Raw genomic sequence first — 26,953 nt, 5'->3', positions numbered from 1 at the left:
AGAAGGGCAGCGTGAGCCAGGGCTGGGCTCCTCACCTGCAGCTTATAGTGCTCCGCAGCCTGCTCCTTCTGGCTCAGCTGGGCTTGCAGCTCATTCAGCTGGGCCTGAAGGCGCTGGGCCTCCTGCTGGCTTTCACCTCCCTGAGCCTGGAAAGCCTGAAAAGAAAGGCCACTCAGGAAGGCAGGTCTGGCTGCTCCACCCAAACCCACTGACTTGCCCGAGCCGCTTGGGCTCCACAGGTGTTTCAGACTGCATATTCTCTCAGGAGGTGGAAAAAAGTCCTTTCACAGTCCCATCGCACCAACACACACTCCCCCCAACTACCACCTGCTGAAACACCACACACCTTTCAGTCAACAGTCTGCGGAAGCTTGCCCTGGTGGCTCATGCCCTGTCTTTGCCTTCTTTAAGACCAGGTGCCAAGTGTCTCAGTCTCCTTCCACGTAGTACACACATTCTCCCTTAGGAGGGAGGAGGGAGGAGGGAGGGAACTGAGCCTCGGAATACCTGGGTGTAGAGCACGGAATAAGGCACTTGGCACGTGAGTCAGTGACTAAACAGCAGAGTAAGATGTGCACTTGGTTCGCCAAACTCCAAGCCTGTCTGTGGGGGCTCATTAATGATGCCAGCAGGGCCTCCTGTCCAGACCATAACTCCTCAAAACCTGGGCTGGTGTCTGATTCTCTGCCCACTGGCAAGGCCAGCAAGTGCTTTGTGAGTTGTAGATACTGGATAGGAATGTCCCACCCTTACTTCTCCCATATTTAGCAGAGGGTAGGCCCCACAAGAAGCATAATGAACATCTGCCTATTATGTGTCATCAAGACATAGTGTGGTGCATATGAAATGAGCAGAAAGGAAGCTCTGCGCTCCTGCCAACTCCTGGGACCCATCAGGGCTTTAGCATGTCCCAGTGTCACTGGTACCCAATTCTTTTGCCCTTGACTAAAGGCCGTGAAGCCTACAACTGCAAAAAAACAAATATTAAATCAAACTTCTTTAACATAGTTGAAAGCATTAAGAATATTATTGGGCCAGGTGCGGTAGCTCATGCCTGTAATCCCAGCACTTTGGGAGGCAGAGACAAGAGGACTGCCTAAGCCGAGGGGTTTGAGACTAACCTGGACAACTTAGCCAGACCTTGTCTCTCTACAGTTTAAAAATTTTTTTAAAGTAGCTGGGTATGGTGATGTGTGCCTGTAATTCCAGCTACTTGGAAGGCTGAGGCAGAAGGATCACCTGAGCCCTTGTAGGTCGAGGATGCAGTGGCTGTGAGTGTACCATGGCACTCCAGTCTGAGTGACAGAGAGAGACTCCAACTTAAAAAAAAAAAAAGAATATTATTGGGGAGCAGTGGCTCACATCTATAATCCCAGCACTTTGGGAGGCCAAGGCAAGAGAATTGCTTGAGTCCAGGAGGTCAAGATCAGCCTGGGCAACATACTGAGACCTCATCTCTATAAAAAAAATCAGCTGGGTGTGGTGGTGTATGCCTCTAGTCCCAGCTGCTTAGGAGGCTGAGGCAAGAGGATCACTTGAGCCCAGGAGTCAGGCTGTGGTAAGCCATGATCATGCCACTGCATTCCGGCCTTAGTGACAAAGTGAGATCCCAACTCAAAAAAAAAAAAGTCCACACTATCTAGACCAATACTGTCCTACAGAACTTTCTGCAATGATGGAATGTTCTGTATCCACACTGTCCAATATGGCAGCCATTAGCCACATGTAGCTACTGTGCAGGGATAATGTGGCTAGTGTGACTGAAGAACTAAATTTCTTTTATTTTTATGTATTTGAATAACCACACATGACTAGTGGCTGCTATAGTGGACAGTAACAGTCTAGAGGGATGGGAACCACTCTGGTTGTCCCCTGATAGCTCCCAGGAGGCCCCTGCAGGAGGGCTCCTGAACCACAAACTGGCTCCCGAGGCTGCCAGGCACCCAGGGTGCCCCTCTGCTGCTCCCACACCCCCCCACAGCCCCATCACCACTCCGAGGCAGCCAGAGACCAGGCTCATCCCCCCAGCCGCCCCACCTTCAGCTTCTGCTGCTGCACCTTGCTGGCTTGGTCATAGTCAGCCAGCTTCTTACTCAGCTCTTCCACCTAGGGAGGAAAGAGGAAGAGAGAAGGCTCAGGAGGATTTGCTCTGGATGTTCAGACAAATTATGAGCCTTCCCAGCTCAGTGTCCCCAGTGTTCCTAGAAGAAACAACTCAGGCCCTTTCTCTGGCCTCCAATAATGGAACAGTCTGTTGGCAGGCTGGTAAACAGGGCCTCAATGAGATGCCCAAAACATAGATGTTGCCAGGCCACCTGCCATACTTGCCTCCACCCCTAGCCTGCAGAGACAGAGGCCTGCCTGATCCCTGCAGCCACCAAAATCAGCAGAATTGACTCTGGGGAGCTGACACCTCGCCACCACCCTGCAGCTGCCACTGCTCCCCATTCCAACCTACCCAGGTTGGGAAGCAAAAACAGTGGACCTCGTCTGTAACTCTAGCAGACATATTCAATGAATACCCATCCCTCCCTCCCAGAAACTGCCAAAGCAAAAGCTCACAGATGCTCAGACCTTATCCCAATATTCGTTAGGGCTGGTGCTAGCAGTGTGGTTGCTGTGGTTAGCACTGGGGGACAGATTGCTGGAAGACAGGAGCAGGGGTAGCACATGTACTCCAAGCCCACCCCACTCCCACAGAGGAAGAGTGCAAGGAGGTAGGGGGAGAGAGGGAATGTAACAGCCACAAGCATCCCGCTCCCCCAGGCATCTGGGAGTTCAAGCGTGACCAGGCAGCGAGGGGAGAGGCTAGGACTCCATTGCTAACTGTTTGCTGTTCAGTTTGATTGTCCCCATCATCTCAGCTCCTTAGAGAAGCTGAGAGAAGGCGCAATCCTCAGCAGTCCTGAGGTGACTAGGTGAGGGGTGGTGAAGGTGCTCTCACTGAATACCAGCCCTACGGACATGATATTGGGCAGTGGAGATCTTTGTGATAGGGAGGCAGCTAGACCATGTGACCCTCCCACCCCCACCCCAGCTGGGGTAGACCCCTTTGGCTCCTCTCAACCTTGACCTTCCTGTGTCAGACATCTCTGTGCGGCTCGGGGTTAAAGTGCCAGAGGGTGATGGATGGGCATCCTGAGCCCACAACCTCCCCAGCCTGAGGGCTGCCTTGCCTATCACCTCTATGGCTTTTTAGAGCCCACACTCCAAGGAGAAAAGGGCACTATGTTAAACAAGGCCCCAGGGAATTCTGCTGCTTCTCTTGCCTCTCCCTAACCAGACGCAGGACTTGGAAGGTTTTGGAATCCCAAGGATAGAACACGTCACTGGGAAGGATGAAGCCAATGCTACAGGCAGACGGAAGAAAGTGCAGAAGGGTGGAGAGGCCGACCTGGGACGGGTGGGACGAGGCCCGAGAGAACCCAGCACACCGCACTCCTGGGCAGCCTGGGCCTGGATTCCACGGCTTGACCCTGCCCCCTTCACAAACAGTTCACAACAGGAGCTGGAGGAGGCAAGCTGCAGCCGGGCTCATGCACTGAGACTGGTCACCGCTTAAGCAGCCAGCATTTAGCGAGGACCCCAGGCATTACCTGCTTAGTCTGCTCTCTCTGAAATACCTCTAGCTGCTCCACCTGTGCATGGGGGAGGAGCAATGGAGACAGTGAGACGGGGTCAAAGAGGTACCTGGCCTGTGCCAGGCTGACCTCACTGAGGCTGACACCATCCCCCAAGGAGCTAGACTTCAAGTAAGTTAAAAAATGCAGGCAGGCTTATTCTAGACCCCAGTGGCTCTCAGGGCCTCCATGCTGGTGTGCCTGTGGAATGGGCTGGTGGTCATCACAACTTGACTCTTGAAGGACAGAGCCTTCAGTGAAGGGGAGGCCACTGATACTTCCTTTAGGACAATAAGGGGCAACAGACTTGAACTCCACAAGCCACATTTCCTTTTCTGCCACCCTGTGAAGGGAAGCCAAGACACTGCAGTGTGGGAGCCCAAGGCCCTGGAATGCAGAGGACGATGTCCCTGCTCTCTCAGGTCCCCATCTGTGGGAGTGTGGCTGAGCTAGGCACCTTACCTGGGCAGTGAGTTTCTGCCTCTCTTCCTGGAACCGCTGCCTCTCCTCCAGGACCTTGACCTTGGCACCCTCATACTTGGCAGTCATCACCTCCAGCTCCCGGGCCGTGCTCTGTGCCTCCCGCTGCACCTCAGCCAAACGGGTCTCGGCGTCAGCACGCACAGCTGCCAATTCTTGGACATACTTCTCCCGGGCCTGGTCCAGCTCCACTTCCAGAAACTGCCGACCGAGGTTGGCCCGCTCACCCAGCCCCCGGTTCTCCTCTGCCAGCAGACCATGGGCCTTCTTCAGCATGCTCAGCTGCTCTGCATAGCTGGCCTTCTCTGCCCGCAGCTGCTGAGCGGCTCGCTCCTGCTCTGCCACCTTCTGCCGCAGGGGCACCAGCTCCCCAAGCTCTCGCTGGGCCCGCATTAGCTCTGCCCGCAGCCCACCAGCTGTCTGCTTACTCTGCTCCAGTTCCTCATGGTGGCGTTTTTCAGCAGCTGCCTGCTCGGCCTGCAGCTGCTGGCAGAGGTGCTTGGCGGGCAGCAGCTCGCTCACCAGAGCCTGCGTGCTGGTGTGCTCGAGCTGCAGGGCAGAGAGGGCCTGCTCTTTCTGGAAGAACTTCTCCTGCCATGCCTTCAATTCTTGGCCCAGCTCCTCTGCCCGCTCTGCCTGTGAGGCCAGCTCCTGCTGCAGGTTCTCTGAAGCCACCCGCTGCTTCTCGGCCTCTTCCCGGAGGCTCTGCACTTCCTCCCGCAGAGCAGAGCTACGTTCTGCAGCTCTGGCGCTGTTGCTCGCTGTTTCTGCCTGGAGCAGGCGCAATCTCTCTTCTAGCTTCTGGCTCTTCTCTGATTCAGCCATAACCAGCCGCTTCAACTCCTTACTCTCCCCCTCCTTCTCTAGGACTTGGCGGTTCAGGATGGACACTTCCTCCTCCAAGCTATTGATGAGGCTGTTTTTTCTCTCAGCCTCCTGCTGGCCCCGGGCCACCTGGGTCTTCCACTCATCCTCAGCCTTGCTGTGGTCTTGGGCCTTGGCACGAAGGGTGGCTAACTCCCTTTGGGCTGAGGCTAAGGTGCCCTGGCTGTGTCCCAGCTCCTGGACCTTGTCCTCTAATTGGCCCTGCAAAGTCTCCAAAGCACTGTCCCGCTCAGCTCGGGAGGCCCGCTCAGATTCAAGGCTGCGCGCCAGGCTGTCAGCATGCTCCTGCTGCCGCCGGCACTGCTGCTCCAGCTTGCTCACCTCTGCCCGCAGCACCTCCAGCTCAGGGCCTGCTGTCTCTGTCCTGCCAGCAGCCTCGGACTGGGTCACACTTTCTCCACTGGCCACCCCTGAAGACTGCAGGGGCTCCTTTCCTTTCTTAGCCAGCTGTTCTTTCAGTTGCTCCACAGTTTGCCGAAGCTCCACCAGCTCTGTTTTCTGGGCTGCCTCCAGATCACGAAGCTTGGCCACCTCCTGGTCCTTGCCTTCCTTTTCCGCCAGGGCATGGGCCAGCGCTTCTTGCAGGGTAGCAAACTCCACACGCTGCTCATTGAGGGCATTCTGCAGCCGCATCTCAAGCTCTGCCTTGGCTGCCTTCTCCAGGGCAAGATCAGCTTGGGCGCGGCCCCGCTCCTGGGTCAGTCGTGCCACCTCCCTCTCTTGCTGTCCACGCTCCTCCTGCTGCTGCCCCTGGCTCTCCATGAGCGCGGCCCGCAGCCGCTCCAGCTCACTGCCCATCTGCTCTGCCTCCCGCTCCATGGCCTTCAGTGCTGCCTGCGTGCTGCAGAACGGACGTCCCTGCTGCTCTTCCAGCCACTCAGACTCTGCATGTCCTGCCCTCGGGGACTCCTTGAGTAGTTCCCGGGAGGCTGTTTCCTGCTGTTCACCTGCCTTGCGCACCAAGGCCTCCAAGCGGGCCACCTCCTTGCTGGTGGCAGCCATTTTCTCCTGAAGAGTGGAGAGGTCATCTGCAAGCTTCTGGGCCCTGACCTCCTTCTCCTGGACCTGCTGGAGGGCTCTGGCCAGGTTGGCATGGAGCTGGGCTAGCTCATTCTGCTGCCGGCTTATCTGGAGCTCGCTGTGGGACTCTATCCCTGCCATCTTCTCCTTTGCCTCCTTCAGCTCCTGGCGGGCCTTGTCACATTCCTCTTTCAGGGTCATCAGCTGTTCCTGGAACATGGCGCCACACTGCGCCTCCTCTTGCTGGCTATCCTCATACCGCTTACGCCAAGCAGCTACCTCCTTGATGAGCTGCTCACACTCACTCTCAGCCTGGTGCCGGGAGGCTATGGCCTCTGCCAGCTCCCGCTGCAGGGCTTCAGTCTTGGCCTGGTGGGCTTCCCCAAGCTGCTGTAATCGAGCCTCCAGGCCTTTACGTCCAGCCTTCTCTTCTTCTAGCTTCTTCTGTTCCTGCTTGTGCTGCTCCACTAGGCTTTGGGTCTCTGCCTTCAGCTCAGAAATACAGCGCTGCTGCTCCTCCAGGGCACCTGCGACCCTGCGCTTTTCCTCTTCGAGGCTGCCCTTGGTGACCTTCAAGGACTCTTCGAGGGTCTGGAGTTGGTTCTGGAGCTGGTCCTTCTCCTGGGCCACCTTTTCTCTCTCAGATACTTTTTGCTGCTCAGACCTCAGCTGGACCTCCAGCTCTGCCACCTGTGCCTTGGCTTCACGCTGCTCCCGGTGGGCTGCCTCAACACGGGCCTGGAGTTCCTCCACCCTCTGGCTCAGCTCTGCCTTCTGCCGCTGGGCCTGTGTCACTGAGGTCTGGGCACCGTCCCTGGCTTTGTTAGCAGCCTGCAGTTGCTGTTGCAGAGCCTCTAGCTTGGCAGCCGTCTCCTTCTCCAATGCCTCTAGCTGCTGGCGAGCCGCATCCCGCTCCCTTAAGGAGGCCTCTCGCTCCTGGGCAGCAGTGGCCAGTTGCTGGGCGTGGTCCCGCCTGGTTGCCTCCTGCTCCTTGACTGCCTCCTTCAGCTGCTGCTCCTTCTGCTTCAGGCTGCTGCTCAGCTGCTCCACCTGGTGGCGGAGGCCCTGGGAGGCCTGTTCTTGCTGCTGGAGACTCTGGGCTAGCTGGGCCTGCTCCTTTTTGGCCTGCTGCTTCAGGCTGACCAGTTCTTGATCCTGCTCATGGAGGGTGGCATTGAGTGTGGTGAGCTCAGAGGTCAGAGAGGCCACCTGGGCACTCAACTGGGTCCCCTGAGCCTGGGAGGCTTGCTCCAGCTCTTCCTTGGCCTGGCTGAGGTTGGAGACAGAGCTCTGTAGGTCAGCAATCAGGCTAGCCAGCTGCTGCTTTTCTTCTTCAAAGTGGCTACGCTCGGCAAGTAGCTTGGCTTCCTGCTGGCCCCGCTCGGTCTCCAGCATCTCTACCCTGGCTTGGAGCTGGGTGTTGTTTGCAGCAAGGGTGGCTGCCTCTTGCTTCAGGGTTTCCAGCTGGTGGGATGAAGAGACAAATGGGATCAGCATGACTCTTCAGTCACCATGCCCTCTTCGGGAAGCAAGGAACACAGGCAACTCCCAAGTGCCCAGCATGGGTCTACACCAACCCCAGCACATAGGTCTTACTGGCTGCTCCTGTGCATTCATCCTACCTGCAAGACGTCACCCAGGACCTCGCCCTTCTCCTGGGACGGGTTCTCCTGCAGCTGGGCCAAGTGCTCTTCCAGCTGTGAAAGTTTTCCCTGAAGGATTTCATTCTTCTCTTCAAGACATTTCTGGTAATAAACAAGACCCGTGTGAACAGAGAGGTAGAACAGGGACCAGATTACTATACAGGCCCTCAAGAACACCAATAAAACATGTGACCTGACCATCTTATAACCAAGATCTCCTTTTTCCCTGTCCTAGAAAAAAGTCTCTCAGAAACCATGGACCTGGGACTGCAAAGGACCTGACTTTCTACTAGTTCTAGGGCTGAATCAAGTCACGATGTGAAATGCTTACTTCTCCAAGACTGCTGAGTTTACTTGAAATTCCCTTACTGTATACCCTTCCTCCGACAAGTCTTGACTCCCAGATTACCCAAACAGCCACCGCTTAACAATATCCCTTGGGCATCAGTGGCAGCCACTGCCACAGCCCCCTCAGCCCCATGCCCACTTCCCTACCACAGCTCACGAAACACCTACAACAGGCTGTGCTGGGGAGCATCTCTGAATTTCTAATTCACCTACAAATGTGGGAGGTAGCTATTACTATCTCTTTTTTACAGAGCAAGAACCTAAGGCCCAGATGCTAAGTGCCTTGCTCAAGGGCTACATGGTTATTAATAAGCAGCAGAGGCCGGGCGCAGTAGCTCAAGTCTGTAATCCCAGCACTTTGGGAGGCCAAGACGAGAGGATTGCCTAAGCTCAGGGGTTTGTTACCAGCCTGGGCAACTTGGTGAGATCTCGTCTCTACAATAAATAAAAAAATTTAAAAAATAAGCCAGGTGTGGTAGTGTATGCCTGTGGGTTTCAGCTACCTGGAAGGCTGAGGCAGAAGGATCACACCTGAGCCTAGGCAGGTCGAGGCTGCGGTGGCCGTGAGCATGCCACTGCACTCCAGTCTGGGTGACAGAGTGAGACTCCAACTCAAAAAAAAAAAAAAGTGGCAGAGGCAGGTTCTGCAACCATAATAATAGCAATTGGTGCACTGAGAGCCTATTTCATGCCACGTAAAGTGTTAGGTGCTTTATATGCATTATCTCTCACAGTAGCTGATAAGGCAGCTACTCATTATTCCCATTTTAGGGAAAGGATGCTTAGAGAGAGACCGATTAACTTGTCCAAGATCAGCAGTGACAGGATTCAAAGATGTACTGGACTTAAGGCCACAATCTTTCCACTACAGCACACTATTAAGCCTTGAAGTCAGCTTAATCCTCCAAGGCCCAGAAGAGGAGAGTGGTAAACTGAATTCAGCTTTGCACACACGGTCAAGACTGAGGCCCTGGCTCCACAGCAGAGGGTTACCTTGTCCTGCAGGGTTGCGCCAAGCTCCTTCTCCAGGTGGGCCTGCTTCTCCGCCCACTCCCGAGTGGCCTTGCTGTGCTCCTCTGTCACTTCATTAAGGTCACCCTGCAGTTGCTGCAGGTGACTGGCAAACTCCCGCAGCTGAGACAGACAGGTAGGAATCCCCATCACTCAGGGTCAAAACTGGCATCACCACTGCTGTCTCCTCCCAGAACCCCAGGGGCTGGATGTCTTAAATTATCCTTCCAACCCTCCACAAACTAATGACAACAAATCACATCTCTGATTCAGGACCACAAGTCAAAATTTAGGGTCACAATCCAATATCCTGGTAACAACCAATTATGGAACAAAGAAAGGGGCAAAGCATGAAGCTCTCTGGAGAGACTAAAGCGTAAGGCAGATGCTGGGACGTTCTTCTCAACCTCTCTTGAGCAGCCTTCAAACCACCTCACCCCGAGGGATTTCCACTCATGGACCAGGTTCCCCACCATTCACCTTAAAGGAAAGGTCTCCATTCTCCTCTGAAAGCTGGCTAATCTTGCGATCCATCTGGCTCTTCTCTGTCTTCAAGTCCTGGCACTGCTTCAGAGTCTCATGCAGCCGCACAGTGAGGCTGGGAGGGAGGGTGGCAGTGAGGGGACAGCATGGCTCCCTGACTAGGGTGGGAAGGGCTGGGCGCAGGGAGGAAGGCGGGAGAGCTGTACCTCTCATTCTTGCCACGCAGCTCTTCAAGCTCCCTCGGCTCCAGAGAGCTGGCTGCCTGCCTCTCATTCAGCAGAGTGAGGCGGTCAATGCGTTGCTGCATCATGGCGATCTGTGCATCTGCTCCAGGGTGGCAGGAGATGAGAGTCAGCACAGAACTATGGGGAGGAGGGGGGGGAGGAGGCACACCAAATCCAACCCAAGGGAAAGGGAGGATGGGGGCAAGACAGAATTCAGCTCCCAGAGGCCAACCCGAGCCTAGATCCCCGGCTGAGCTCTGAGCTCCAGGGCCAGCAGAGGGAGCATCTGGGCAGGCCAAGGGGCCATCTCTCAGGCAAGCCTGTGCGCACACAGCTGCCAGTATGCTAGGTACCCACCCTTCTCAGTGAGGAGCTTGCGGTTCTCAGCCAGCTCCAGCTCCAGTTCATCCCTATTACTTCTCTCATCTGCAAGCTGCTTCTTCAGCCGTCTCATCTGGAACTGTGGTGTCTGCAGGATGTCGCCCACGGGAGAGGTTGGAGAACCTGAGAGGAAGCTGAGGAAGGAGATGGCCCAGATGCCACGGTAAAAGCCTAAGATCAGAGGCAGTCAGTAACAGGTAGGGATGGGAAGAGCAGGGATCTATGAATGTGAGCACTAGCAGGGAGGCCCACGCACCTGGGTTCTGACTGCAGTGTTACTTCATGCCTCACGGCATGACCTCCCTTCTCCATGCTTTAATTTCTTTGTCAGAAAAAAAAAGTGATATACTCTCCTTGCCTCTGCAGAGATGCACTGAGAGAAGGGACTTTATGGCAGTCTCCAAGGATGAAGGGTGTTTCATAAACAGGGTACAGCCTTTGAGGGACGCCTTCTGCCCATGACAGATACCAACCAATTCCCCCATATAGTACTGGGTCAGGTAAGGAAATCCCAAGTCCACAGGATTCTTCTAGCACTCCCTGAGGATGTAAAAAGCTAGTCAACAGCTTAGTGTATAGAATGCAGAAATTAGAGGACTGGATGCACGGGGGGACCCATCCCAGGAGGAGAGGCCCAGGACATACTTGTTCCCACTAGAAGAGGAGGCAACCTTCTGGAGCTCTAGGAAGCGAACCTCCCTCTTGGCCTGGTGGCTAGGTGGGGAGAGCTCTTCCAAGGAGGTGCTAGAACAGGTGGGAGGGACAGGAGCTGGGGATAAGAAGTAGACAAACAAACCAAGAAAGGTTAGTAAGACAGTGAAAAGATTTTCATCTTTATGCAGCCTGAGAACTCGCCTTAGTGGAGTGAATTCATGGATACTTTTGTATATAAACCACAGAGGGAAGCACTGGATAGAACCTGCAACCTGGTGTTTGGCCTATGCAGAGGTCACTATCACTAGCCAAAATCAAGTGCAGGGCTTCCATTTCCACAGAGGATCTGTGCTCAGAGCACAGTGAAGTGAGGTTCTCCTCTATGCTCAGAAACAAGTGTTCATGTTCCTCCCTCAAGCCAGCACTGCAGATGGCTTGAGAGTGGAGCAGGATCTCCCTGCAGCCCCACGATCCCCACTCCCCAGGTCAGAGCCACTGGCCTCCGTTTGGAACTCTTCCACCCAGAAACTTTATACTACCAACTTATAATTTCTCTCAAAACCTTCTCTTCCTTTGGTTCTCATGGCCACTGGTGCAGAATTCTACGTACCCATTCTTAGACTCCTTCATCTGCTCCTCCTTCCTCCACCTACCCTCTGAGCTCCCCAGAGGTCTGACGAGGCCTCCTGGCTCTGCCCACAGTGCCCACGGCTTCAACAGCCATCTATACACTGACTGGCAAACCCATCTTCTGGCCCAGAGCCCTCATCTGCATTCTGGGCTCACACTTCCAACATCTGCACCTGAAAGTCTCATGAGGAACCTGAATATGAGGAACATCAAATTCAATAATTAGGCTGGGTGTGGTGGCTCAGCCTGTAATCCCAGCACTTTGAGAGGTCGAGGTAAGAGGACTGCCTGAGCCCAGGGGTTTGAGGTTCAAGGCCAGCCTGGGCAACTTGATGAGACCTCATCCCTACAATAAATCACAAAAAAACTAGCTGGGCATGATGGCATGTGTCTGTAGTTCCAGCTACTTGGAAGGCTGAGGTGGAAGAATCTCTGGAGCTTAGCAGGTCGAGGCTGCGGTGGCTCTGAGTGTGCCACTGCCCTCCAGCCTGGGTGACAAGAGTGAGACTACAACTCAAAAAAAAAATAAAAAATTCAATAACTAGAAGAGAACTTGCCTAGACCTACTTTTTACACTCCTGTCACCATCAGCTAAACTCTGCATCAGAAGACCGGCAGAGTGATCCTTATATTATACTAACCAAGACATTTGGTATATTCCATGCTTAGATTTCTTATCATACTTACTAGTTAATGTATATGCCTTCCCACTTAGAACATGAGTTTCATGAGGGAAAAACCCTTCTTTTAAAAGACTATACTCTCGGCCGGGCTTGGTGGCTCAGCCTGTAATCCCAGCACTTTGGGAGGCCGAGATGAGTGGATTGCCTGAGCCCGCGGGTTCGAGACCCGCCTGGGCAATTTGACGAGACCTCAACTCTACAATAAATCAAAAAATTAGCCAGGCGTGGTAGCACACGCCTGTAGTTCCAGCTACTTGGAAGGCTGAGGCGGAAGGATCACCGGAGCCCAGCGGGTCGAGGCTGTGGTGGCCGGGAGCGGCCACTGCACTCCAGTCTGGGTGACAGAGTGAGACTCCAACTCAAAAAAAAAAATAAAAAAAATAAAAGACTGTACTCTCAGCCGGGCTCGGTAGCTCAGCCTGTAATCCCAGCACTTTGGGAGGCCGAGGCCAGTGGATTGCCTGAGCACACGGGCTTGAGAACCCCCCCGGGCAACTTGGCGAGACCTCATCTTTACAATAAATCAAAAACTAGTTGGGTGTGGTAGCACATGCCTATAGTTCTGGCTACTTGGAAGGCTGAGGCGGAAGGATCGCCTAAACCCTGCCAGTCGAGGCTGCAGTGGCGGGAATCGTGCCACTGCACTCCAGTCTGGGCGACGGAGTGAGACTCCAACTCAAAAAAAAAAAATAAATAAATAATAAAAAATAAAAGATTGTATTCTCAGCCTCTAAGCCTAGAATAGTGGTTGTTTAAAAAATGAAAAGCACAGCCGAGCACAGTGGCTCATGCCTATAATCCCAGCACTTTGGAAAGCAGAGACAAGAAGATTGTCTGAGCTCAGGGGTTTGAGACCAGACTCTACAATAAATCAGAAAAATTAGCCAGGCATGGTGGAGCAAGCCTGTAGTTTCAGCTACTTGGAAGGCTGAGGCGGAAGGACTGCCCAAGCCCAGCAGGTCAAGGCTATGAGCATGCCACTGTACTCCAGACTGGGCAACAGAGTGAGACTCTGACTCAAAATAAAATAATAAAAAACAAAAAAGGTGTATCCTGCTGCTGACAGCAAGGAGGCACTCCACTCTAGGAACTGAGAGGATGACAACATGGCCTAGAAATCGACCCACCCCATGACACAAACTTTTGCTGAACACCGACTCTGTGCCTTGTGAGAAACAAGCCCCACTACCCTTCAACAACTCAGGATTCTAGCAGTCCCCAGTGTAAAGATGAGGGGATCCTCAGGACTGTGTCCCTGCTTACCTTTCTGCAAGAAGTTTTCTAGGTCCTCATTAAGGTTTAGCCCATCTTCGTGGTCTAGCACAAATTTAAGAATGACAGCCAACTCAGCCTGCACCACAGAGAGAAAAAAGGAGCATCACTTAGGTGTTAGAGAAGCCTCTGAAGGGATGGCTGCCAGGAGCTCCACCCTGGCAGTGCCAGCCCCAAGAGATGCCAGGTCACATTCTCCCCCTCAGAGCCTGAAGCCCCGTGGCTCAGTCAACAACATTCAGCTAGAATGTTCACCTTACTTTTCCCCTTCCTTTCTGGCTCCCCTAAAGATGCAACCAAGTCAGCGTTCCTGACTGCCTTCACTCCTGATCACAAGATAAATGAATGGTTAAGGAAAGTAATAGTTAGAAAGTCTTGATACATAATTATGCTGGCTTCCTCCGGAGGACCCTGCTAAAGGAAAGAATGGGATAAATGGAAATGATAATTTTATGTAAAAAAAAAAAAGTACACACACACACAGAAATACATATATGCATAGAGAATAATTATGCATTATCCCAACATACATTATAGTTAAATATACACACATAAGAAAGGAGTTGAAAGCATATCCTTTAAAAAGTTATCTCTGGGAAATGGGATTATTGGCAACTGTTATTTCCTTCATATCATTTTTCAACATTTTCTACAGTGAATGGCTGTAATTACTATAACCTGTTTTTAAAAATAACAAATATAAGGCTGGGTGTGATGGCTCAAGCTTGTAATCCCAGCACTTTGAGAGGCCAAGGTGAAAGGACTGCCTGAGCCCAGGGGTTCAATACCAGCCGGGCAACTTGGCAAGACCTCATCTCTACAATAAATAAAAATAAGCCGGGCTCGGTGGCTCAGCCTGTAATCCCGCACTTTGGGAGGCCGAGGTGAGTGAATTGCCTGAGCCCACAGGTTCGAGACCTGCCTGGACATCTTGGTGAGACCTCATCTCTACAATAAATCAAAAAAATTAGCTGGGTGTGTGCCTGTAGTTCCAGCTACTTGGAAGGCTGAGGCGGAAGGATCACCGGAGCCCAGCAGGTCGAGGCTGCGGTGGCCAGGAGCGTGCCCACTGCACTCCAGTCTGGGTGACAGAATGAGACTCCAACTCAAAAAAAAAAAAATTAGCTGGGCACGGTGGCACATGCCTATAGTTTCAGCTACTTGGAAGGCTCGGGTGGAAGGATCACCTGAACCCAGCAGGTCGAGGCTGTGGTGTCCATGAGTGTGCCACTGCACTCTAGCTGGGCAACAGAATGAGACTCCAACTCAAAAAATAAAATAAAAATAAAAATAACAAATATATGCCGTATAAAGAACAAACAGGGTGAGGTGGAGCATGGGGTAGGCCCGCTAGGTTAGGTGGGGGAGGCACAAGGGCTTACCTGGATCTTATATTCAAATTGTTCCCAGTCCCTGAGACTTTTGGAACTCATGGTCGAGTGGTATAAGAGCAGCATGGTAATCTAGAAGCCAAACAGGAGGCAGTCACTGAGCGGGAGTGTCTCGTTCCTCAATGCTCCTAATTCTGGGTTGTTCAGGACTCTGGCCTATTCTGGAGACTCTTCCAGAACTCCTAGAATTCAGCAGCCCTGGGCCAGCCTCCTTAACATTAACAGTTCCAGGAAACACTTTCCTGTTTTTTTACTGAGAACATAATGCACACTGTGCAAAAAGCTAGGTGCCAAGATTCCAGCATGGCTGAATTCTTGGATTCATGGAACCTGAGTGTGAAGCTTAAGGCACCCAGAAACAGCAGAGGGAATAAAGTAGCCTGAGCCTTAAAAAAGAAAAAAAAAAGATGATAGTTACCAGGTCTCCACTGAGGCTCACAATAATAGTCTAGTAAGTCACTATTTGTCTTATGATCTCTTTGTCATAAGGTCACGGACTCCTAGAATCCTTAGCTCTGCCTCAGACAGGTGTGGTTACCTGTTCCTACCTCCAATCTCATAAAACCCCAGAAATAAAGCACTCATCACTGCCTCTTGGGTTAAGAGAAGGCCCTGCAGGGCCCTCAGGGACCACTTTCCCACCCACTCCCCAATTTGATATTGCACAGGTACCTTGGCCAGTTCCAACTCTGACCCCTCCATCACCTTCTGCACAGACACCAGACATTCTGGAGAAGAGGGATGTTTTCGATTTTCTGCAATGACAACAATGTAGAAAACAAGGAAACTTCCTGGGAACCATACATGAGATCCCAGAACAAGTGAATCTGAGAAGCAGAATGGCTCTCTCTGGTGGGGCTATGAGATGTAGGGCTCTTCGTTCCTATGTCACCTCACCCTCACTTACACTTTTCCATCTGAAGACAGTTCTAGCCTGGGTCAGTCCAAAGGCTACAGGGATTATGCAAAAAAGAAAACAGGCTACAGACTGGGTGCAGTGGCTCATGCATGTAATCGTAGCACTTTGGGAGGCAGAGGCGAGAGGACTGCCTGAGCCCAAGGATTTGAGACCAGCCTGGGCAACGTGGCAAGACCTCAACTCTACAATAAGTCAAAAAATTAGCTAGGTGTGGTGGCACGCACCTATAGTACCGGCTACTTGGAAGGTTGAGGCAGAAGGATCACCTGAGCCCAGCAGGTCGAGACTGCAGTAGCCATATCTGTGCCACTGCACTCCTACCTGAGTGACAGAGTGAGACTCTAACTCAAAAAAAGAAAAAAGAAAAGGAAAGAAAAAGAAAGCAGGCTGGGGATTCATATAAACTTTGTCATGACATTGCACTATCCCACCCACTCACCACAGAGAAGGAGCCCAGAAATTCCTGGGTCACTCTCAAGTCCTGTTCCAACTAAAATCACAAAGGAAGCCTGCAGCTGAGTCAGAAGAGAACGAGTGGAGACACCTGGTTCTTATCCTGCCAGAGGGCCTTGTTTCATCTAAATATATTCTCATTTTTCCTATAATTCTCTTGAGGTGGAAATGGCAGATCGTATCTGATGTCAAAGATGAGGACTCTGTGGTCCAAGGCTAGACAAAGGGAGAGGAAGCTGACAGGCTCTGTGCTAAAAGGCTTGCATGTGTTCTTATTTAATCCATCCATCAGCCCAGAGAGCAATTATTATTATATCCATATTACACACAGGGAACCTATGTCCAGAAAGGTCACACAAGCAGTGAGAAGGGTCAAGATCTCAACCTCAGTCTGCCTCTGCCCCTACACCGATTGCCTAAGCAATTAATTCAAAGTTATATGGGGAAAATGATGATTCTTGCAAGAGAAAAACAGTAACATGGATCTTTCCCTCTCCTCTGCCTCCTTGAAGGGTGGGGAATGGGAGCCCAAAGTAGCCCTTGGCTCCACCTGGATCTCTGAGATGAGTTCTGGGACTGAAGGGACACTCTTCCTAAACCAGCTGATGAAGGCATCACAAGACCAGGGTGGCCGACCCAGCTGTAAATGCATGTCTCTGTACATAAGAGTTGGGAGCCCTGAACCTTTTTTCCTCCAGACACTCATGATAAATTGGTTCCTCTGGACTTTCAAGTCCCAGGAGCTGAGGAAGCAGCTCCTTCCCAGCTAGATAAGAAAGGTACTTACTCTGCAGAAAACTGCACACGAAGTCTAGTCTCTCTGGCATCGGCTGCCGCAGGATTTGCTGCCCCTCTTCAGTTGCTTGGCTAGAGAAAGACCAAATATTAGGACCAGGGTATTCAGAAATCTCTGCCTACTTGTCAACTGCATTATATACTACCTCCCACTTCCTTCCAGGCTCAGTTTGTGCTGGATGCAGGAGAGAATCAGACTAGAGGTAGGTGAGAAGATACTGGGGGACACCATTTATCCAGGCAGAACTGTGCAGTGGGTGACGAATGGGAACTTGAACTTGAGGCATGGGGTTCTGGAAAAGATAGTATTCCGCCATTCTATTTGCAAATATGAAAAAGCTCCGTGGGGGAGGACTGAGAGGAGATGGAGGCGGCACAGATGGAAGGAAGCTAGATTAAATTGTCTGGAATGATTCAACTCTAAATTGTCAGGAAGCCTAAAAAACATGGCTAGAGCAAGAGAGAACCACGGTGAGGGAGAAACAGGCCCAAGAACTGAAAGAACAGGAGGGAATGTCAAGGAGAAGTCCCCACACTAGGCCAAAGGCTGAGATGACGAAAGCCTCCCAGAGGTGAGGCGGAGGGATGGGTATCCTAGATTAGTGGCCCTTGCCTGAGTTTGCTTGTTTACAGAAGGGTAAACAAAGTGTGAAGAGAGCTGTGAGGCAGCAGGGGGCACTCTCACACAGCCCAGGCACCCGGACCCAGACGCTAGCTGACTGCAGTTCCACTTTCATAGCTATCATGTCACTTCTGAAATAACACTTCAAGTTAGAAAGCTGACTTTTCTATCTAGGCTACAGCTGGAGGTACTGATTAAAATACCCCTTGTTCCTCAGAACCTAAAGCCCCAGGTCTTAGCCAACTTTCTGGAGAGCAAGGCGGGCCCAGAACCTTCCACTGCAGAGACGTTCTGCAAAGCACAGCAAGCATCCAAGCCAAGACCATGAGTGTAGCTCCCCTATCTCCCATGTGATTACAAGAGCTTCTTCCAAGTGAATGCTCCCCAGAGGCATTCTGTCTGGGTAGCTGGTCTGAGACCAGGGAATCCTACAAAGTCTTGAGGAGATGCTAATCTTCTCACAGACTCCTAGACAAGCATCTTCCCTATCCACCCACCATCTGGAATGTTGTGACTCCTTAGCTCAGTGTAGAATATTATTTACCTAAAAATATTCCATTAATTAAACATTTTTAAAAAGGTTCTCATGTTAAATGTTTGAGAAATGCTGGATTAAATCAAATTGAACATTTTCTTTTCTTTCTTTTTTTTTTGAGTTGGAGACTCACTCTGCCGCCCAGACTGGAGTGCAGTGGCCGCTCCCGGCCACCGCAGCCTCGACCTGCTGGGCTCCGGCGATCCTTCCGCCTCAGCCCTCCGAGTAGCCAGAATAACAGGCGCACGCTACCACGCCCGGCTGATTTTGTGATTTATTGTAGAGATGAGGTCTCGCTGCCCAGGCAGGTCTCGAACCCGCGGGCTCAGGCAATCCACTCACCTCAGCCTCCCAAAGGCACGGAATTACAGGCTGAGCCACTGAGCCCGGCTTGAGGGAGGCTTTTTACTGGAAAGAGCAGGGGGATCAAATGTCAGTCAGGGCTCTAGGTTTTCTGTCAAAATGCTTCTACTCAACTTTGCTAGTCAAGATTCATAGCTGTTAAAGAGATGGGACAGCTTTTTTGCTTAGGTTATACACACACAGAAGAACAGAAAGAGAAATGTATCAGAGGGGTTTTGATGCCAATGAATTTTCCCAGTGAGAGCCAAGTGGCCAAGGAACCAAGTCCTGATCAATTCCTACAGTTTCCATATGCCCACCAAGCCTACCATGTCTACTGCCTTCCCCTGAGAAGTAGGCTGCTGATTTAGGTTGGCACCAGTAGCAGTATCAGAAATGAAAGAGCCAGAACATATGAACCAAGAACATCTGCTTTCCCCTAAGAAGCTGCTCTGCTTTGTCCTGGATCTGAGAAGGAAGTTAGAGTTAACCTGGGGTTTCAGTGGCCCCTACCTCCAACTCCTCCTCCTCCACAGCAGTCTAAGGTATAGGCAGCACCCTAGAAGACAACCTGGAAAACGAGCATCTTGAATTTTTGACCCTCCCTAGGAAAATTTCCCACCAGGTTATAAACTTGCAGTGGCTACATCAAGGGCAACACATATCCTCACTCTTGGATTCATCTTCTACTCTTGTCATCAGGCCAAGGAAATTATCCTCTTCAAAAGCAAAAGCTCCTTGATCTATTCTGAAACCAAAAAAGTATGCTTCCCCCTGCTGTATGTTACAATACAAGGCATATAATATCCAGTTGCCTCTCTTTTAGTGATGTTACAATTAAGCAGTGGTAGCCAGGCTTGGTGGCTCAGCCTGTAATCCCGCGCCTTTGGGAGGCTGAGGTGAGTGGATTGCCTGAGCCCGGGTTCGAGACCTGCCTCGGGCAACTTGGCGAGACCTCATCTCTACAATAAATAAAAAATTAGCCAGGCGTGGTAGCGCATGCCTGTAATTCCAGCTACTTGGAAGGCTGGGGCGGAAGGATCGCTAGAGCCCAGCAGGTCGAGGCTGTGGTGGCCGGGAGCAGCCACTGCACTCCAGTCTGAGCGACAGAGTGAGATTCCAACTCAAAAAAATAAAAATAAAAATAAGCAGTGGTTAGGTATTGCCAGTGGAATGCTTTTATCAGCCATTGATGTCAGCTGCTTTTACCAGCCATTGATGTCAACCCACTTCATTAGGGTTTGAAAAATAATTATTTTGATTAGGATTTGGAAAATGCTGACTTATACATGGTACACAACCCCACCCAGAAAGTATCCCTGTAAAAAAAAAAAAGAAGGACCCTAAGCTAATCAAGTTTAGATTTACTAGTTTATCATCCACAAGGGGAAATAGAGAGACAAAGTAAGCAGCACCATGACAATGCAATTAACAAAATCCAGGATTTAGAGATTTTTACAGGATCAAAAAAGTGGGATGGCAGGGAATGGGGAGAGAGAAATAAGCAGGAAACAGAATTGTGAGAGGAGATGTGCCTCTAATGAAAGATTCTGAACATCTGAAGATTTTAGATTTCAACCTATTAGCAATGAATAGTCACTGAAGTTCAACAAAGAGTCACTGAAGAATCCAATGGCTGGGCACAGTGGCTCACACTTGTAATCCCAGGACTTTGGGAGGCGGAGGCAAGAGGATTGCCTAAGCCCAGGGGTCAAGACCAGCCTGGCCAACCTGGTGAGACCTCGTCCCTACAATAAATCAAAACATTAGCTGTGTATGGTGTCAAGCACCTGTAGTTCCAGGTACTTGGAAGACTGAGGTGGAAGGATCACCTGAGCCCAGCAGGTCAAGGCTGCAGTAGCTGTCAGTGTGCCACCGCACTCCAGCCTGGGTGACAGAGTGAGACTCTAACTTGAAAAAGAAAAGAAAGGAAGGAAGAATCACAATGAAAATAGGATTCTTGAGATCACATGTGTAGCAATAGACAGCAATAAGGACAGATTAAAGAAGAACTAGGCCACCTGGGCCTGGTATCCAGAATGAGGCAGGGGAAGGGGTGTGGGATGTGAGAAGTCTTCTAAAGGACAAAGCAAGAGGATGAGGACCAATTAGAAATCAGCACCAAGGAGAGAGAGAAATTCAAGGTGATGGGAAAATGTCCTGCCTGAGAGAGAAAATGGTTATGTCTGGACCAATATAAGAATTGTGACTTCTTTCAGAGGTGCTAAGGCAGGTGCTAGTCAGAGCCATATCAAATTTTTAAAAATCCTATTAAGACAATCCACCACCAACATACATTTCAAAAGACACCATAAAAAATACCTTAGCAGACCCATCTGAATACCAACTTATCTACTCACTCAACAAACATTAATTAAGACATAATCGATGTACTGTCCTAAGCTATGTAGGAGGGTCCCAAAATGAATCAGACACAGTCCCTTGCCTTTGATAAGCTCAGTTCTACCTTCTTTCCCTTTCTATGAGCTGGGGCCTATGACTGGGTAGCCAAAGTGCTTCACAGAGATATGAATCCCTGACACCAGATCCTAACTGTCACATAAATACCTTCAGCATTTTAGTCTATCCTTGGTCTAGGGCTCACGTCTACTGTGCTTCTGTGCTTTCTTTTTTTTTTAAAGGTGGGTTCCTCTTCATCACTATCCCCCTAATTCCTTATTTTATGGCTGGCCTCTAATTTTGCCTTTGTTAGGACAAAGAAGTGAGTGAAAGTCAGCTTCATTCTCCATAACTCTTAGAAGTGGATGATGAACTATAAAAGCTTAATAAAATATTTTATTGCTTGACTGATCTTTGCTTGGTTCCAAAGAGATAGGATATTAGGAGGAGGACCCAATCCACCGATTTCCCAAATAACTGTGATGTTCAGAGGAAACGCGCTAAAACACAGGCCAAAAAAGGCCAAATAAGAATCCTGGCTACATGATAACAGCAGGCTTATAAATCCTCCTGGGCCTCAGAAAGCAAGATAATAGGCAGTGAAAAGCCCAGAAGAGCATTTATAATGGCTTAGAAAGGGGCATATCTGTATTGTGCTAACAAGTTAGAGATGAGATTTCTGGATGTCTCTTATTTCCTCTAAGTGAGAGTGCTCCCCTTCTCCCTCCTGGCCCCAGAGGTTGCAAAAGAGGGCTTGTCAAGAAGAGAGAGTTGTTGAAGACTCCTGTGGAGAAGAGGACAGGGAGCCCAAGAATGGCTCTTGGTGCCGTGCCAGGGCATGGAGTCTTGGAGGCTGTCCGGTGCAAGTGAGGAAGCTTGAGGACAGGAGCGGTGTGAAACTCTCCCACAGAACAGTACAGTAACTGAAGGATAAAATCAATATGTTCTTGCCTCTGGGCCCCACCCTGGCTTATGACGTTGCAATCCTGCCCACGCTTTCTGGTCACAGCTGTTACCAAAGAAAGGGAGCAAATGCAGTCCCACCCCAGCAATCGCTTGGCCCGAGAGGCTGGAGAGGGGTATGGTGCACACTCACATGCTGTTGATGATCTTGATGAAGACGTTGCAGTCCTGGAGCTGCGGCACAGCATCCACAGGGTCAGCCACGCGCAGGCTGTTCACCTGTGAGCCAAAGGGCAGAGCCTGGTGAGCCTATTATAGATGCCAGAGACAGTGGGGTTCACTTCTTTTCCCAGAGGCTCACTGCGAGTGCCTACAGCTGGAGGCTATGAGAATAAAGGGACAGATGCTTCTAGGATTTTTCATTTCAGTAAAGGAATGCCGATTCCATCATTCATCCAGGGAATGCTGTCAAGTTACAACTATCTGAAAGACAACCGTCAGAGAAGCCTTTCTTTGGCTTCAACAAAATAAATGCTTAAATTCTCCTAAGATGTTCTGGCACTGGGGGTATACTTTGAATATTATTAGGCATAAAGGGGTTCTGGAAGGATACCCAAGAAACTGGTACCACCGCTGTTTCAAGAGGAACTTGACAGCATTCAGGTTGAGGTGAGAAAAAAATGTTTTTCACACTACCACTCTCTGTAGATCTTGTTTGTTTACATTGTAGCCCTTTGTATCTCTCTAATTTTTATATTAAGGCCCTTTGTAGGCCAGGCAAGGTGGCTCACGCCTATAATCTTAGCACCTTGGGAGGCTGAGGTGAAAGGATTGCCTAAGCCCACGAGTTTGAGACCAGACTGGGCAACTTGGGCACATGCCTGTGGTTCCAGCTACTTGGAAGGCTTGAGGCAGAAGGATCACCTGAGCCCAGCAGGTCGAGACTGCAGTAGCCAGAAGCGTGTCACTGCACCCCAGCCTGGATGACAGAGACTCCAACTCAAAAAAAAAAAAAAGAAAAAAAGAAAAAAGCCCTTTGTCGCTCCTGAATTTTAAAATAGCTAATCAAAACAGACATTATATATACCCCCATGTATACATAAAATATTGTTATGCATTTTTATTATTTCAAGACAATACTTTGGCTGAGGGGAGAAGGGAAAAACAATGGGAGAACAAGATCACAAAAAAAAGGGGGGGGAGGTGGTGGGCTCAGTGGCTCACACCTGTAAAGTCAGCACTTTGGGAGGCTGAGACAGGAGGATCGTTTGTGCCCAGGAGTTCAAGACCAGCCTGGGTAACATAGCGAGACTTTGCCTCTACAAAAAAAAAAAAAAAAAAAATTAAGCCGGGCTCGGTGGCTCAGCCTGTAATCCCGCGCCTTTAGGAGACTGAGGTGAGTGAATTGCCTGAGCCTGTGGGTTCGAGACCTGCCTGGGCAACTTGACGAGACCTCATCTGTACAATAAATCAAAATGAGCCGGGCATGGTAGCGCGCGCCTGTAGCTCCAGCCACTTGGAAGGCTGAGGCGGAAGGATCGCCAGAGCCCAGCAGGTCGAGGTTATGGTGGCCAGGAGCGGCCACTGCACTCCAGTCTGGGCGACAGAGTGAGACTCCAACTCAAAAAAAAAATAATAATAATTAATTATTTTTTTAAAAGTGGGGGGTGAGGGGAATGAAAGAAGAGCTGGGAACTCCATAGAAAAACTTAATTCTGGTTCAACTACTGGTTCCCTTTCTTTGGCTTCAGGAAGGCATTCATCCAAATCAGCCTTTACTACTAGAAAAATTCACCAGGGTCCACGTGCATCAGGTGCACAGATTAGGCAAGAAGGATATATGGCTGACTTCTACAATAAAACCTCATAAATTCCACAAGCACTAAAGTTCAGTAGTAGCCTGGGCTGAAGTTTACTTTTTATTATCAGAGAAAGGAAGAGTTTGCTAAGTTAATTAATCACATATGTATTACTATGAGGGGAGAGAGACTGAGGCTCTCTCAGTCCCTCTCAGTTGAGGAACAAAGTATTTTTTTTTTTAGCTGGAATCCTACTCTGTTGCCCAGGCTGGAGCGCAGTGGCATGCTCATGGCCACTGCAGCCTCAACCTGCAGGACTCAGGCAATCCTTCTGCCTCAGTCTTCCAAGACTGGAAGACTGGAACCACAAGCATGTGCCACTGCGCCCAGCTAACTTTTTGATTTATTATAGAGATGAGGTCTTGCCAAGTTGCCCAGGCTGGTCTCGAACCCCTGGGCTCAGGCAATCCTCTGACCTCTGCCTCCCAAAGTGCTGGGATTACAGATGTGAGCCATTGTACTCAGTCAGTCAAGGGACAAAATATTTTTAAGAACTTCAGCATAGTAGTTATATGCAAACAACTAGATACTGCTGCTTATAACTGTATTCTCTACATCTGGATTGATAGCCTACTGATATAAGTTTTAGGCTCAGCTCTTCTACTAACTTGCCAGAAACCTCTGTTATCAACTTTATTTCTCTCTGCACCAATTTTCTCCCTTATTAGATGAATAGAATCCCTACCTTATCTGCCTCAAAGGATTGATGTAGACTCAAATGGGATAATGGATGCAATAACATATTTTTAAAAACATAAAGCAGGCCAAGCATGGTAGCTCACAACTATAATCCCAGCAATTTGGGTGCCCACAGGAGAGAGCATCACTTGAGGTCAGGAATTCGAGATGAGCCTGGCAACACAGTAAGATTCCATCTCTACAAAAAAAATTTCTTTTAATTAGCCAGGAGCAGTGGCATACACTTATAGTCCTAGCTTTGAGAGAGGAGGATTGCTTGAGGCAGGCATTCAAGACCAGCCTGAGCAACATAGCGAGACCCTGTCTCCACTAAAATTTATGCACAATTTTAGAGCTGGGTGCGGTGAGCCATGATTATGGCACTGTACCTCAGCCTGGGTGACAGAGTGAGACCCTGACTGAAAAAAAAAGCTGTCCATGGTGGTGTCCAATGATTAGTCCTAGCTACGCGGGAGGCTAAGATAGAAGATTGCTTGAGCCCAGGAGTTTGAGGATGCAGTGAGCTATGGCTGCACCACTGCACTTCAACCTGAGTAAGAGGGAGATCCTATCTCAAAAAGAAAAAAAAAACTTTTAGATGAAGCCAAATTAAAACAGGTTAGGTTCTCTTTTTCTTTTTCTTTTTTTTTTTTTGAGTTGTAGTCTCACTCTGTCGCCCAGACTGGAGTACAGTAGCTGCTCCCGGCCACCGCAGCCTCGACCTGCTGGTCTCCTTCCGCCTCAGCCTTCCAAGTAGCTGGAACTACAGGCGCGCGCTACCTCGCCTGGCTCATTTTTCATTTTACTGTAGAGATGAGGCCTCACCAAGTGGCCCAGCCGGGTCTCAAACCCACGGGCTCAGGCAATTCACTCAGCTCAGCCTCCCACGGTGCGGGATTACAGGCTGAGCCACTGAGCCTGGCTTGGTTCTCTTTTTCTTTTTTTTTGAGTTGGAGTCTCACTCTGTCATCCAGACTGGAGTGCAGTGGCCGCTCCCAGCCACCGCAGCCTCGACCTGCTGAGCTTCAGTGATCCTTTTGCCTCAGCCTTCCAAGTAGCCGGAATTACAGGCATGCACTACCACACCCGGCTGATTTTTTGATTTATTGTAGAGATGAGGTCTTGCTGCTCAGGCGGGTCTCAAACCCGCAGGCTCAGGCAATCCACTCACCTCAGCCTTCCAAAGGCACAGGATTACAGGCTGAGCCACCAAGCCCAGCTGGTTCTCTTTTTCTTAAGTGTAAAATAAAATATGACCTCTCATTGAAGTCAATATATTTGTACTGTCTTCTGAAAAAGCTGAATCTAATTGGTTAGGAGAGCTCATCGTAAATTTTTGAGAAGATTCTAAAAACTTCAGACCAAGATTCTTTTTTTTTTTTTTTGAGTTGGAGTCTCACTCTCACCCAGACTGGAGTGCAGTGGCCGCTCCCGGCCACCGCAGCCTCGACCTGCTGGGCTCCAGCGATCCTTCTGCCTCAGCCTTCCAAGTAGCCGGAATTACAGGCATGTGCTACCACGCCTGGCTGATTTTGTGATTTATTGTAGAGATGAGGTCTCGCTGCCCAGGCGGGTCTCGAACCCACAGGCTCAGGCAATCCACTCACCTCAGCCTTCCAAAGGCACAGGATTACAGGCTGAGCCACCAAGCCCAGCTGGTTCTCTTTTTCTTAAGTGTAAAATAAAATATGACCTCTCATTGAAGTCAATATATTTGTACTGTCTTCTGAAAAAGCTGAATCTAATTGGTTAGGAGAGCTCATCGTAAATTTTTGAGAAGATTCTAAAAACTTCAGACCAAGATTCTTTTTTTTTTTTTTTGAGTTGGAGTCTCACTCTCACCCAGACTGGAGTGCAGTGGCCGCTCCCGGCCACCGCAGCCTCGACCTGCTGGGCTCCAGCGATCCTTCTGCCTCAGCCTTCCAAGTAGCCGGAATTACAGGCATGTGCTACCACGCCTGGCTGATTTTGTGATTTATTGTAGAGATGAGGTCTCGCTGCCCAGGCGGGTCTCGAACCCACAGGCTCAGGCAATCCACTCACCTCAGCCTTCCAAAGGCACAGGATTACAGGCTGAGCCACCAAGCCCAGCTGGTTCTCTTTTTCTTAAGTGTAAAATAAAATATGACCTCTCATTGAAGTCAATATATTTGTACTGTCTTCTGAAAAAGCTGAATCTAATTGGTTAGGAGAGCTCATCGTAAATTTTTGAGAAGATTCTAAAAACTTCAGACCAAGATTCTTTTTTTTTTTTTTTGAGTTGGAGTCTCACTCTCACCCAGACTGGAGTGCAGTGGCCGCTCCCGGCCACCGCAGCCTCGACCTGCTGGGCTCCAGCGATCCTTCTGCCTCAGCCTTCCAAGTAGCCGGAATTACAGGCATGTGCTACCACGCCTGGCTGATTTTGTGATTTATTGTAGAGATGAGGTCTCGCTGCCCAGGCGGGTCTCGAACCCACAGGCTCAGGCAATCCACTCACCTCAGCCTCCCAAAAGTGCGGGATTACAGGCTGAGCCACCGAGCCCAGCTTAAGATCCTTTTATACCTGCTGAAAGTGAAGGTTACCAAGACTGAAACATGTGAAAACCATCTCCTAAAAAATTCAAGGGCCATGAAGGTTTGTTCACTAACAAGACTTTAAAAAAAAATTGAGCCAGGCTCAGTGGCTCAGCCTGTAATTCCGCACCTTTGGGAGGCTGAGGTGAGTGGACTGCCTGAGCCC

General features: G+C 50.2%; 1 protein-coding gene across 1 annotated transcript in view; it reads right to left on the bottom strand.

Annotated features, from left to right (window-relative positions):
- NUMA1 (nuclear mitotic apparatus protein 1) overlaps positions 1–26,953 on the bottom strand; it is a 44,534-nt gene that overhangs the window by 6,603 nt on the left and 10,978 nt on the right. Inside the window, exons 3-17 of the mRNA XM_008066087.2 lie at positions 21,888–21,973; positions 16,885–16,964; positions 15,398–15,480; positions 14,717–14,797; positions 13,326–13,413; positions 10,741–10,864; positions 10,072–10,229; positions 9,697–9,814; positions 9,488–9,605; positions 8,990–9,130; positions 7,628–7,750; positions 4,083–7,469; positions 3,597–3,638; positions 2,038–2,106; positions 36–155 (exon numbers count right to left, since the gene is read on the bottom strand). Coding sequence (XP_008064278.1) covers positions 36–155; positions 2,038–2,106; positions 3,597–3,638; positions 4,083–7,469; positions 7,628–7,750; positions 8,990–9,130; positions 9,488–9,605; positions 9,697–9,814; positions 10,072–10,229; positions 10,741–10,864; positions 13,326–13,413; positions 14,717–14,797; positions 15,398–15,480; positions 16,885–16,964; positions 21,888–21,973 — 4,818 coding nt within the window. The remainder of the gene's footprint in view (positions 1–35; positions 156–2,037; positions 2,107–3,596; positions 3,639–4,082; positions 7,470–7,627; positions 7,751–8,989; positions 9,131–9,487; positions 9,606–9,696; positions 9,815–10,071; positions 10,230–10,740; positions 10,865–13,325; positions 13,414–14,716; positions 14,798–15,397; positions 15,481–16,884; positions 16,965–21,887; positions 21,974–26,953) is intronic.

Source organism: Carlito syrichta, unplaced genomic scaffold (assembly GCF_000164805.1).
Source record: "Carlito syrichta isolate Samal-C Ts95f unplaced genomic scaffold, Tarsius_syrichta-2.0.1 Scaffold308842, whole genome shotgun sequence".
In the NCBI taxonomy this organism is placed as follows: Eukaryota; Metazoa; Chordata; class Mammalia; order Primates; family Tarsiidae; genus Carlito; species Carlito syrichta.
This window is presented reverse-complemented; position numbering and strand designations above follow the sequence as displayed.